The 14,780-nt window shown below is 37.8% G+C and overlaps 1 protein-coding gene across 1 annotated transcript in view; it reads left to right on the top strand.

The window, feature by feature from the left end:
- The window catches only part of SIMC1 (SUMO interacting motifs containing 1), an 85,891-nt gene that overhangs the window by 43,093 nt on the left and 28,018 nt on the right, over nt 1-14,780 (top strand). Inside the window, exons 3-5 of the mRNA XM_027605018.2 lie at nt 864-1,096; nt 1,830-1,899; nt 12,167-12,321. Coding sequence (XP_027460819.2) covers nt 864-1,096; nt 1,830-1,899; nt 12,167-12,321 — 458 coding nt within the window. The remainder of the gene's footprint in view (nt 1-863; nt 1,097-1,829; nt 1,900-12,166; nt 12,322-14,780) is intronic.

Genomic DNA, 14,780 nt, shown 5'->3' with positions numbered 1-14,780 from the left:
AAGTGAGGATAAGATAAATGTTCAAAAATTATTCTTGTTATATTACAATATCAAAAAATTCATGTTTTTTCTTCTGATTATGAAAGTAATATATATCTATTGTGGAAAAATACAAAAGAGCATATAGAAGAAAATCATACACAATTCCGTCCACCACCTGAATAATAGAAAACCACTTTTCACGTATTCTCTCCCAGTCTTTTTACGTACATACTTTTAGGGGGTGTAGGGGAGGCAACTTAACATTTACAGTTGACAGTAAATCAGCTACATGGGATTCTTTTTTTTTTTAAGATTCTATTTATTTATTTGACAGAGAGAGACACAACAAGAGAGGGAACACAAGCAAGGGGAGTGGGAGAGGGAGAAGCAGGCTTCCCGCCGAGCAGGGAGCCCAATGTGGGGCTCGATTCCAGGACCCTGGGATCACAACCCGAGCCAAAGGCAGACGCTTAACAACTGTACCACCCAAGCGCCCCAACAATAAAACATATTTAAAACATATTTCTTCATCTCTTTATTTCAGAATCTGATATAGTATCATAACTACCCCTATCTTCTCACCTTCACTCAAATCAACTTAAGCTAGCTCTTGACTCTTTTGTAGTTTCTTTTCTGTACTATATTTTAGCACAGATGCAGTCATATTATGTGTACAACCTTGAATTCTTATTTTTTAACATAATATAAGTATTTTCCCATGTCCTTAAAAGTTTTTTAGATAAGGCTTTTCAGTCCTTTTATTGTTTAATTATGAATATTTCAAATGCATGGAAAATTTTGCTGTCTTCAACCTATTTCAGAACCTCTTGTTTTTATGTCTGTAGAAACCTATCTTAATTTCTTTCTTTTTATCTCTACAGAGTAAGGGTCAAAAATTAGAACCCATTCCTCATCGAAGACTAAGAATGGTAACAAACACCATTGAAGAAAATTTTCCCCTGGGGACAGTGCAGTTTTTGATGGACTTTGTGTCACCGCAGCATTACCCACCCAGAGAAATTGTGGCTCACATCATCCAGAAAATCCTGCTCAGTGGCTCTGAGACCGTGGATGTCCTAAAGGAGGCCTATATGCTTCTCATGAAAATTCAACAGTATGAACCTTAGATGTTGGTGAATCTCCTAGGGAACCTGGACTCAGGGCACAGCTTTCTCTTGCCTAAGCTTGCTTCAGCTAACCATTAGAGAGGGTGATTAGTATGTCAGTGTTATTTGGGTTGCAAGTGACAAGAAACCCAATCCAAACTAGCTTTAACAGCTGATAACAGAGAATTTAATTATTCATGTTACTAGAAACCTAGGAATAAGACTTAATTCAGTTCAAAATGGTTACCAGGATCCATTTTTCAGCCCTGCTTTGCTCCTCTTTTCAGGATCTACACAGTAGTCTTCTCAGGCTCCAGCTTTTATGAGAGAGTCCACTTCCTTTATAATTACACAAGAGTTCTGAATTGAGTCTTGTAGGTTTTAATTGGTATAACATAGGACATGAGCTCATTTTTGAACCAATCACTGTGAACTGAAGGATAGAATATCATGATTGGCTAACTGCTTCACAGGCTTCATCCCAGGAATGTGGTAGATGAAGCTAATGGGCTAGAGAAATAAATAATTGATTTCTTCAAGGCAAAATTGGGGTACTAATGCCTTCCAAAAGAGAAGTGAATAGTGAAAGTTCCACTACCCTCAGATGACACGGTATCATGTCAAAGGATGGGCAAGAGCAGTGAGGATAAGAGGAGGTTTCTTGTTTCTGTTATTTTCCACATCACATCCCCTCTTCGACTGAACTCTCCAGAATTCTAACTGATGTCACTTGACTTTCAGGCTACATCCAGCTAATGCCAAGACAGTGGAGTGGGACTGGAAGCTGCTCACTTATGTCATGGAGGAAGAGGTAACATAACAATTATGAGGGTGTATCTTTTGCACAAGTTTTAATTAGAAACAAAAGTGACAGCAAATCTGATAGTAAAGTCTTTGCCCTTATTCCCTCCTTATACTCCCACCCCCACCAAAAAATTCCTATTGAAATGGTGTGTGCTGTCTTCCAATTCAAAATTAAGTATATTCGCTTATCCCTGTCCTTCTTGAGATCCCATTAAAAAGAATAGTAAATGAACAGAGAAAGATATAAATCCATGGCAGTGAAAATAAGGGGAAGGGCAATAGATCTGAATGAAAACTAGAAGAACTAAAGGAAATGTAGGATTGTTACTGGTGAGGCTAGGCAGAGAAAGCCACAGGCTATAATACATGCAGCCAAGGAGCAAGGAAATGTACCCTTTAGAGCAGAGAGTTTTCAACTCAGAAACACAATATATATAAGAGGGTTGGAGTCAGACATAGGCTGTAAATTTGTTGAAAGTCTGTAGATAGAACTGACAACCTCTCCATTCTTGAGTACAGAAAGTTCAGTCATCAGACTACCTAATTTCAGGCAAAAAGTCAGAGGATTTATTGTGTAAAAACATTGAATGAACCATCTGTCATACACAAAGGCACCTAGTATAGAGTTAGTATTCCAGAAAAAGTCTTTTGCATTCCGACTTTTAGGGATCCCTAAATTAAATTGCCAGCTTTCTGTCTGCTCACCCAAAGCACTTGGATGGAACAAATTATTTTCAACTTAGAATTCTAAACTCAGCCAAACTATTATTCAAGTGTGAGTGTAACATAAAGACATATAGGAACTTGAAAAAATATCCCTACACCCCATTTCTTTGGCTAAAGGTATATGTCAAAAGAATGGGGGATAATAAAGAGGGAGGCACAGGATCCAGGGAACACTAGATCTAATCCAAGAGAATAATAAAGAGAATTCTTAAAATCATGGTGAATAGTAGACCTAGAGAGCATTCAATCCAAATTGGAGCAAAATAATTTAGGGCTTTAAGAATGATCTGGGAGGGGCGCCTGTGTGGCTCAGTCATTAAGTGTCTGCCTTCGGCTCAGGTCATGATCCCAGGGTCCTGGGATTGAGACCCACATTGGGCTCCCTACTCCACGGGAAGTCTGCTTCTCCCTCTCCCACTCCCCCCTGCTTGTGTTCCCTCTCTCGCTGTGTCTCTCTCTGTCAAATAAATAAATAAAATCTTAAAAAAAAGAAAAAGAATGATCTGGGAAACATCACCAAAATGATAGACAAGGAAGCTCCAGGCTATTGTTCTCCCATGGAGATGCCAAGTTAAGAAAAACATATGGACCAGAATACTTTTGTGAAAACTCTGGAGATCAATTGAGAAGTTTCAGTACCCAAGAGAATGCATAATCAAGAAAGGACTCAATGAAAGGAATAGGAAATTTGGGGTTATTTTGTGTGTCCATGCCCCTCCCCTACCCAACATAGCATGGTGCAACTGGGAGGAAACCTCACATGCCTCAGCTCCTCCCTCAGGGTGGAAACAAAAGAGTGAACTTTGAGTCCAGTGCCCTGGCTTGTTAGGGAGCTGCCCAAAGGATAGTTTTTGTCTCACCTGACTCAGACCACTGATGGGAATATTGGTATAATTTGGAAGCTGCTGAAAAGAGAGATGAGCACTGCCACATGTTAGAGCTTCAGCGATTTTGTAGTTCCATGGGCAGGTACCAGGGGAGCAAGAAACTGCACTCCTGAGAAGAAACAAAGGCAAGCCATTTGGAAAATTAAGACAGATAAAAGCACAGATACAAGCCCAGAGAAAACACAACCCCTGAAAAGTTCTGAGAGAGTCCAGAACCTTTATCCAGGCTAATTGGTGAAGATCTTACCCTGCATGAACTCAGTGGATAGACTGGGAAGGGTGTTTGTTTTTTCAAATGCTTAAGCCTCAACAAAAGATTACAAGGCATATGAAGAAACTGGGAAATATGTCCCAGTCAAAGGAATAGAATAAAGCTCCAGAAACTAACCATAAAGAAAAACAGATTTCTCAATTTCCTAACAAAGAATGTTTTTAAACTATCTTAAAAATGCACAAGGAGAAGTGCCAGGGTGGCTCAGTCAGTTAAGCATCCAGCTCTGGATTTTTGCTCAGGTTGTCATGAGATCGAGCCCTGCAACAGGTTCTGTGCTCAGCACAGAGTTGGCTTGGGATTCTCTCTCTCCCTCTGCTCTTGCACCTCCCTCCTGTTCATGTGTGCATAGGTGTGCACACACATGCTCTCTAAAATAAATAAATAAATCTTTTTTAAAAAATGCACAAGGAGCTATAAGAGAACAGAGAGAGAAATGACTAACTGAAGCATGAAAATGATGCATGAACAAAATGAGAATATTAAAAAACTATTAGGAAGAATCAAACATATTCTGGAGCTGAAAAGTATAATAACTGAATTGAAAAATTCACTAGAGGGACTCAACAGCAGACTTGACAGGCAGAAGAAAACGGTCTATGAACCTGAAGAAAGGTCATTTGAAGTCATTGAGACAGAGGAACAAAAAGAAAACATAATGAAGAAAATTGAAGAGAGCCTAAAGGACTATGGGACATCATTAAGTGGACCATATATGCAGTATGGGAGTCCAAAGAGAAGAGAGAAAGGGGCAGAGAGCTTATTTGAAAAAATAATGACCCTGAACTTCCCAAATCTGTGGAAAAAAATGGACATACAATTTTATGAAGCTCAACTCCAATGAAGTTAAACCAGAGACCCACACCAAGACATATTATACTCAAAGTGTCAAAAGTTAAAGACGGAATCTTGAAAACAGCAAGAAAAAAATGACTCACCATATACAAGAGAGCTTGTATAAGATTTTTAGCAGATTCTCAGCAGAACCTTGCAAGTCAGAAGGCAGTAGGTTGATATATTCAAAGTGCTGAAGGAAAAAAAAGCTATTAACCAAAAATACTATATCCGGCAAAACCATCCTTCAAAAATGAGGGAGAGCAGCAGGAGAGAAACAACACATCACATACAGGATCTCAGTAAGATAATCAGCAGATTTCTCATCAGGAATTTTGGAGGCCAGAAGGTAGTGGGCTGATATATTCAAAGTGCTAAAGAATAAAACTCAACCAAGATTCCTTTATTCAACAAAATTATTTTTCAAAAATGAGACAGAAATAAAGACATCCCCAGATAAACAAAAGCTGAAGGAGCTCATTTCCACCAGCCCTGCCCAGCAAGAAAACCTAAAGGGAGTCCTGCAGAGTAAAATGAAACACTGAATAGTAACTTGAAGCCATATGAAGAAATAAAGATGTCAGTAAAGGTAAATACATGGGCAATTATAAAAACTACTATTATTTTTAACAACATTTTATAACATTTGATTTTGTATATGGTTAAGTGACTAATTCTAATACTAGTCTAAAAGCTAGTGTTATTATAACGTTGAAACTCCACATTTTGCTTTCTATATAATTTAAGATACTAATGCATTTAAAAGAACTATTAATTTCTTTTGTATGAAGATGTGGTTATGTGACATCAACAACCAAAAGGGTGACAGAGCTGTAAAGGAACAGTTTTTATATGTTATTGAGGTTAAGCTTATATGAATTCAAATTAGAGTATTATAACTTTAGAATATTAAATGCAATCACATGGTAACCACAAAGACAACAGCTATAGAAATACACAAAAGGAAATGACAAAAGAATTTAAACTTTCACTCTAAAAAGTCAACTAAAGACAAAAGACAATGATGCAGGAAATAAAGAACAAGCTGTAAGGCATTTAGAAAACAAATAGCACAATGACAGAAGTGCATCCTTCCTTATCAGTAATTGCTGTAAATGTAAATGGATTAAACTCTCCAATCAAAAGACATAGATTGGCAGAATAGATAAAAACACATGATCCAACTACATGCTATTTACAAGAAACTCAACTTTACATCCAAAGACACAAGTAGATTGAAAGTGAAAGAATGGGAACAGATATTCCATGAAAATAGTAACCAAAACAGCACGGGTGGCTGTATTAATATGAGACAAAATAAACTTTAAATCAGAAAATGTTACAAGAGACAAAGGAGGACATTATATATTAATTAAAATGTTCAATACAGCTGTAAGATATAACAATCATAGATATTTATGTACCTAATGATAGACCATCAAGATACGAAGGAAAAACTGACAGAATTAAAGGGAAAAATACACAGTTCTATGTTAATAATTGGAGACTTCAATACCCCACTCTCAATAATGAATAGAATAGCCAGAATAGAAGATAGGTAAGGAAAGAGAAAAAATTAAACAATGTAATAAACCAACCAGATCTAACAGTTATATGCAGAATATTCTACCCCCAACAGCATGCACCTTCTTCTTAGTGCACATGGTGCATATTCCAGGATAAAACCATATGTTAGGCCACTAATTAAGTCCCACTAGATTTTAAAAGATAGATATCAAATAAAGTATCTTTATTCTATGAAACCAGCATCACCCTGATATTAAAGCCAGATACAGACACTAGAAGAAAACTGCAGACCAATATCCCTTATGAACACTGATGCAAAATCCCCAGCAAAATACTAGCAAACAAAATTCAACACCATATCATGTGGATTATACATCATAATCAAGTGGGATTTATCTGGGAATACAAGGATGTTTCAATATACAAAAATCAATCAATGAAATATACTACATTAACAGAATGAAGGACAAAAACCACATGATCATCTCAATTGATGCAAAAAAAATGCATTTGACAAAATTCAACACATTTCATCATAAAAACTCTCAACAAACTAGGAAGAGAAAGAAACTATCTTATAAAAGCACTATATGGAAAAACCCACAGCAAACATCATGTTCAGTGGTGAAATACTGAAGCTTTTCCTCTAAGATCAGGAATAAGGTAAGGATACCTACTCTTGTCTCTTCTATTCAACATAGTATTAGAAGTTCTAACCAAAGCAGTTAGGCAAGGAAGGGAAATAAAAGACATCCACATTGAAAAGCAAGAAGCAGAATTATCTCTGTTCATAGATAATATGATCTTATATGAAGAAAACCCTAAAGATTCTACACAGAAAAATTGTTAGAGCTAATAAACAAGTTCAGCAAAGTTGCAGGATACAAAATCAAGACACAAAAATCAGTTGCATTTCTGTATACAAACAATCTGAAAAGAAAATTAGGAAAACAATTCTATTAACAAAAGTATCAAAAACAATAAAATACTTAGGGGTAAACCTAACTAAGGAGATGAACAATTTGTACACTGAAAACTACAAAACATTACTGAAAGAAAATAAAGAAGACATAAATAAATGGTAAGATATCTCCTGCTCAGGGCACCTGGGTGGCTCAGATGGTTAAGCGTCTGCCTTCGGCTCAGGTCATGATCCCAGGGTCTTGGAATCCAGTCCCACATCAGGCTCCCTGCTTGGCGGGAATCCTGCTTCTCCCTCTCCCACTCCAAGCCCTGCTTGTGTTCCTGTTCTCTCTGTCTCTGTCAAATAAATAAAATCTTTAAAAAAAGATATCTCATGCTCATAGATTGAAAGAATTAATATTGTTAAGATATTAGTAGATATTAGTACCCAAAGTAATCCACAGAGTCAGCACAATCCCTATCAAAATCCCAGCAGCTCTTTTTGCAGAAATAGAAAAATCTGTCCTAAAATTCATATGGAATTTCAGAGGACCCTGAATAGCCAAAACAATCTTGAAAAAGAACAAATTTGGACTATTCATACTTGTTGGTTTTAAATATATTATAAAGCTACAGTCATCAAAACAGTGTGGTAATCTCATAAAAACAGACATATAGACATGTGCAATAAAATGGAGAACCCCCCCGCAAAATTTTGTGAGTATGGTCAAGTGATGTTCATCAAGGGTGCCAAGACCATTCAATGGGGAAAAGATAGTCTCTTCAACAAATAGTTTTGGGAAAACTGGATAGTCATATGCAAAAGAATGAAGTTGGACCCTTATCTAATACCATATACAAAAATTAACTCTAAATGGAACAAAGATCTCTGACATCAGACCAAAAACTATAAAACTCTTAGGAGAAAATATAGGGGAAAACTTCATGACATTGAATTTGGCATTGTTTTCTCTGATATGACACCAAAGACATGAGCAAATAAAGCAAAAATAGACAAATGGAACTATATCAAAGTTGTTTAAAACTTCTGTGCATCAGAGAACACAGGAGTGAAAAGGCAGTCTATAGAATGGGAGAAAATATTTTTAAAATCACTTATCTGGGGGCACCTGAGTGGCTCAGTTGGTTAAGCATCTGCCTTCAGCTCAGGTCATGATCCCAGGGTCCTGGAATCCAGCCCTGCATCAGTCTCCTTGGACAGTGGGGAGCCTGCTTCTCTCTCTCCCTCTGCCTGCTGTTCCCCCTGATTGCGCTCTCTCTCTCTCTCTCTGTGTCAAATAGATAAATAAAATCTTTTTAAAAAATCACATATCTGATAAGGGGTTAATATCCAGAATATATAAAGAACTATAATTCAACAACATTTAAACATTTTACTACAAAACTGACAGAATTAAAGGAAAAATTGAACAACAAAATAACCCAATTTTTAAAAGGGCAAAGGACTTGAATAGACATTTTTCCAAAGATGATATACAAATGGCCAGTAAGCATATGAAAGAATGCTCAACATCATTAATCACAGAGAAATGCAAATCAAAATCACAATGAGATATCATTTCACACCCATCAGGATGGGTACTATTAAAAGAAAAATTTTTAACAGAAAATAAGTAGTGGCAAGGATATAGAGAAATTAGATCACTTGCCCACTGTGGGTAGGATTATAAAATAGTATAGTCGCTATGAAGATTATATGGTGGTTCTTCAAAAAATTAAAAATAGAATTACCATATGATCCATCAATCCCACTTCATATACTCCCACAGGGGTATATATGTAAAAGAATTGAAAGAAGGGTCTTGAAAAGATATTTGCACACCCATGTTCATAGCAGCATATTCACAATAACCAAGGAGTGGAAGTAACTGAACTGTCCATCAACAGATAACTAGGTAAACAAAATGTGGTATATACAGATAAGATGAAATATTAATTCTGCTTTAAAGAGGAAGGAAATCATCCCATATGCTACAACATGGATGGTAGCATAATGAAGACAAGATACTATGTGAAATAAACCAGTCACAAAAAAAGACAGTATATAATTTGATGAACCCAAAGTATCTATAGTAGTCATATTAATATAAAAAACAAATGGGAGCACCTGGGTGGCTCAGTCAGTTGGGCCTCCAACTCTTGATTTCAGTTCAGGTCTTGATCTCTGGGTCGTGGGTTCAGGCCCCCTGTTGGGCCCCACATTGGGCTCTGCGCTGGGCGTGGAGCCTACTTAAATTAAAAAAAAAAAAATTTTTTTTTTAAACAAATAGAATGTTGGTTACCAGGGGTTGGGGGAGGGGGAAATTGGATGTTATTGTTCAATGTGTATAGAGTCTCATATTGCAAGATGGAAAAGATCTGTTTGCAACTATGGATATATACTTAATAATACTGAACTGTACACTTAAAAATGGTTAAAATAATAAACTCTGTTACATGTTTTTTACCACAATTTTTAAAAATTTTAAAAAGAAAACAGGCTATAACAAATGTTGCCAAGAAAGTAGAGATACAGGAAGTTTCATACATTGCTGGTGGGAATGTAAATGGTACAACCACTTTGGAAAACAGTTTGGCAGTTTCTTTAAAAAATTAAACATAAACTTATCATATGACCCAGCTGTTCCACTTCCAGGTACTGACTCCCCCAAAATGAAAATATATGTCTAATAAAGGCTTACATGTGAATGTTCATAGCAGCATTATTCATAATAGCCAAAAAGTGGAAACAGACCAAATGACCATCAGCAGTTGAATGGATAAGCAAAATGTGCTATATTTATATGTGGGAATACTATTAAAAAAGAAAGAGCTCTTGATACATGCTAAGACATGGACAAACCTCAAAAAAATATTAAGCTAAGTAAAAGGAAGCCACATACACAAGATCACATATTGTATAATTCTGCATATATGAAATGTCCAGAAGGGCAAATCGGTAAGGCCAGAAAGTAGAGGAGTGTTTGCCTGGAGCTAGAGGTGGGGACAGGAATTAACTGTAAACAGGCATGAGCGATCTTATTTCAGTTATGAAGATGTTCTTTTTTTTTTTAAGATTTATCTATTTTAGAATGAGATAGTGCTCATGAGTAGGGGGAGAGGGAGAGGGAGAGACTTTTCAAACACACTCTGCACTGAGCGTGAAGCCCATCATGAGGCTCAGTCTCATGACCCATGAGATCATGACCTAAGCTGAAACCAAGTGTTGGACACTTAACCAACTGAGTCACCCAGGCACCCCTATGAAGATGTTCTAAAAATTGATGGTCATAGTTGCCAAACTCAATAAATTTACAACAAATCATTGAACTGTACATTTAAAATGGGTGAATTTTTAAGGTTTTTCAATAATAAAAATGAAAAAAATTGGAAAAGAAGGGTATTCTCAAGATTCAACACCATTCTTGAGTTGAAAGAAGTAAAGTGTTCACTGTAGGCAATGTAGGGAGGGTAAAAAAAGAAACTTCAGGAAAATCATAAAGCTTCACAAGAAAGGAATGATTTTCTTAGTATACTACTGTGTGGATTTCCACCATCAGTCCAAGGAAGGCTGCTAGTCCCCACAGAAAAGGCCTTGTAACCCAGCTGTTTCTCTCTCTCAAAAGCATAGCCAGCAGAATCTCTCTCCTGTGCCATAGTAAATAATTTTAACATAGTCCTCATACTGTAAACACTATTTAGTTATAATATTTAGAATCAGTTTATATACAAAGCACAGAAGACAAGTGTATTAGCCTTGACAGTGGAAAACAGAAAAGCGTAGAAGATAAAGATCAGGAGATGAAAAGGGATAGGATCTCTGAGAATAGTAGGGTTGCTGTAACATCTTTATCTTTATCCCAAGTGGGGAGTCAAGAGATACTATCTATAGATGATGGAACATAAATTGAGATAGTTATTTTAGGAAGAGAAGCAGGGAAATGGCACAAGTGAGTTAATCCTTATCTAGCACAGCAAAGCCAATAGGTAATGTCTAAAGTTAATAAATCAAGAAATAGTGATAAGAGCAGCTTTTTAAAGATGTTTAGGGTAACTTTCAGAAGAAAGAGTTTAAAATTTCCCTCTAGGGTACTTGGGGCAAGCAGTAGAGGAGAGTGGTGTTAGTGGAAGACTTCCGTCATAAATCTAGCACAAGTACTTGGTTTTTAAAAAATCATTTGCACCAATTAACGAGGATTAGAGAAAAAAATATACACATTTGGAAGAGAAAATTATCCATCCCCACCTCCTCTTTAAAAAGAAAGAAACTGTTTGTGCTTGCAATGGTCATTCTTTTTCCTGCTGACTAAACCATACCCTAGTCCATGAGTGTATATTCTCAGAGTATATGCCTACCCCCTAGTGTTTCCTAAAGAGTCCAGAAATGTTTTGGGGCCTTATTCTTCGAATTTTCAAAGCCTGAGCTCCTGGGCCTGGGTCCCAGCACTTGTCTCCCAGTAAAGGGAGACCAACAAATGGTACATGTCTGCCTGGTGTGTCACAGGTGCTTACTCTGGTTTTGGTACTGTTACGGTTATCACCACGTAAATCACAAAGACACTGAGACTCAGAAGGGCAAGTTGAATAAGGTGTGGATCTGAGTTTAAAACATCAAACAAAAATAAATACATAAGGTCTGTGTGCCATCAAAGCCCACATTCTTTACTGCATCTGTTGGGCTTTCTCAGTTAGGATCATTTCACCTGTAACAACCCAACTCAGACTTGCAAAAACAATAAGGATATGCATCAGCTCATGTTACTAGAAGTTTAGCAGTGGTATGGACATCATGGTTGCTTGATCCAGCAGCTCAACAGGGTCATTTAAGAGCCAGTTTTTGTCTCTTTTGATATCCACAGTTTGGGGTTTATCCTGAGACTGACTTCTCGGTTATCTATCTCTTAAAATTAGGAAGTCTATAGTCCTGAGCCTCCAGACTCCGAGACTGCCCTATTTCCCCTCTTTTGTAATGACCTACGCTGCCTGCTCTCTCTCAGGAGCTGCTTTTAGGTACAGACACACTTGTTGACACGTGGCCTTCCCTTGGACTTCATATTTATGAGAGCCCAATACTCACTGTCATCAGGAAATTGAAAGGAAATACTTCTCATTTTTTTCTCCCACAGGGACAGAATCTGCCTGGGCGAGTCCTTTTTATGCGTTATGTGGTACAGACTCTGGAAGATGACTTCCAGCAGATCCTGAGGAGGCAGCGACAGCACCTGCAGCAGTCCATTGCAAGCACTGTGCTGTCCTGTGACAAGCAGCCCCACAATGTCAGGTAACCAGCGCCTGAGCCTGGGGGTGAAGAGAGGTCAGGGCCGTAAGTTGGCAGCTCCTCAAGGCTCAAGAACACTGGGTGGATGAGACTATAGTCACTCGATAGTATAACAGGGATAGCTATTAAAACTATAGATCCCAAAAGAAAATCTGTACCAGCTATGTGTCAGGCACCACAGCCTTCGTGGTTTTTCTCAAGACCATCAGATGTCCTTTGGTGTATTTCAGAATTGTCCAGACAGCCTCAGGAGACGTAGGCGGGGAGACCTTAACTTATGTAAAACTTTTCACAGCTTTTATAAACCTCGGTTTATTTCCATCTCCCTGAATAACTCAAGAACTCTAATTTGTCACTACTAGTTTCTGTAAACTAATATATGATAATAGATCATGTGGCTAACAATAGAGTACAAAAATGGTAGCTAGCAAGCATGTGTTCTTTTTTGTAGAATCAGGGCAAGAGAGAGCTTCTGGAAGCTTCAGAGCAGGGAGATACCATATCCTTCTATCAGTGGGAGAAAATGTGATTTCTAGGGTGGTGATTTCAGGCTGGAATTTTCCTCCTGAAACTACAACCCTTGCTTTTTTTGGAAATGGTTCTCACCAGACTAAAGTACCAGCATCCTTTTTTTTACCAGCATCATTGAAACTCTTCCATTCATATTTATGTTCCCATATGTTCTTGCATGTTTGTTAAAAATAGTTTTCTATGGGCCAATATGGGCTACTGACTATTTTAACTACTTTAATAAAAAAAAGAAGCTTCATATTGTTTTGAGCATTAGCCAGCTTCCCTGCTTAGTTTGCATGGCCATATTCATTTTCCTAGATGTGGCATTTTATGTAGTTTACTTTTTTTATTTATTCATTTGAGACAGAGATACAGAGAGAGAGAGAGAGAGAGAGAGAGCATGAGCAGGGGGAGAGGCAGAGGGAGAAGCAGGCTCCCTGCTGAGCCAGGAGCCTGATGCGGGGCTCGATCCCAGGACCCTGGGATCACGAACTGAGCCTAAGGCAGATGCTTAACCATCTGAGCCACCCAGGCACCCCCATTTTATGTAGTTTAAATGTTAATGATTAGAAAATCAGTAAGTAGAGAATCTACAAAGAGCACAGGATAGCATAGTTGGGTTTTAAATAGAAAAATAACAATTTAATTAATGAGAGCAGCTCTAGCAACCATTCTGCTTTGTGAGCATAGGATTGGATTGAGTCCTTTCCCACTTCTCTCTTCAGAGAAACAGACCTACTTGATCCAGTCATGTCAGTTGCTTTCATTTCTCCTTTGTACCATGTGGAGTGTGATCTTGGGTTTAAGGTTTAAAGATAGGCATTTATGGGGCGGAATGATGTTACCTTAGTTTCAGGTGTACAACACAGTGATTTGACAAGTCTGTATATCATGCTGTGCTCACCACAAGTGTGGCTACCATCTGTCACCACACTACACTTCTATAATATCATTGATTACATTTTCTGTGCTGTACCTTTCATCCATGTGACTTATTCATTCCATAACTAGTAGCCTATACCCCCCAACCCCCTCCACCTGTTTTACTCATCCTTCTACCCCTTGTGCTCTGGCAACCACCAATTTGTTTTCTGTATTTATGAGTCTGTTTCTGTTTTCTTTGTTTGTTTTTTAGATTCCACAAATAAGTGAAATCACGTGGTATTTGTCTTTCTCTGACTTACTTCATCTATCATAATACTGTCTTGGTCCATTCATGTTCTCACAAATAGCAAGATTTCGTTCTTTCTTGTGGCTGAGTATTATTCCATTGTGTGTGTGTATGTGTGTGTGTGTGTGTGTGTAAATATAGCACATCTTCTTTATCCATTCATCTATTGATGGACACTTAGGTTGCTTCCATGTCTTAGCTGTTGTAAATAATGCTGCAATAAACATAGGGTTGCTGTTCTGAACAAAAGATTCTCAGCAGCCATGTTTCCATTTCGAAAAGGAAAGAAAGGTTTATTATTATTATAGAAACCTAATAGAAACAGAAGAGGAAAAGGATCTACATATAGATGAAGGTAATAATAGGCAATAAATGAGAATAAGGCAAAGTCACATCAAACCAGGTACTTACAACATCCAACCTCATCAGCTGGGGAAGCCCCATGGAAACTTCAGCAAGGCTGGAGTCCCAACTGAGAAGCCCTGGCAGAGCATCCTCCCCTCAGGCGAGACTTCCAACTGATCATTCCCATAAGGGCCATATTTATAGGGCAAATAATAAGGTTTGAAATTAAACATTTGTTTGCCTACATGCAGTTTGGAACAAGCTGTATTTCCATGTTATCATGTTTCTATATTTTCAAGGGCTTTGTGTGTCTGCCTCCCCTCCAGCATTCCATTTCAGGGAGCCAGCCCAGCATGGAGCAGGAGGGGATGAGCGACAAGATTTGTAGCCCTTGGCATCCAGAACAGAAGGGCCAGTTCTGACCTGGAGGCCA

Source organism: Zalophus californianus, chromosome 5, assembly GCF_009762305.2.
Source record: "Zalophus californianus isolate mZalCal1 chromosome 5, mZalCal1.pri.v2, whole genome shotgun sequence".
Classification (NCBI taxonomy): Eukaryota; Metazoa; Chordata; class Mammalia; order Carnivora; family Otariidae; genus Zalophus; species Zalophus californianus.
Note: the sequence above shows the minus strand (reverse complement) of the source record. Positions and strands in the feature narration are given on the sequence as shown.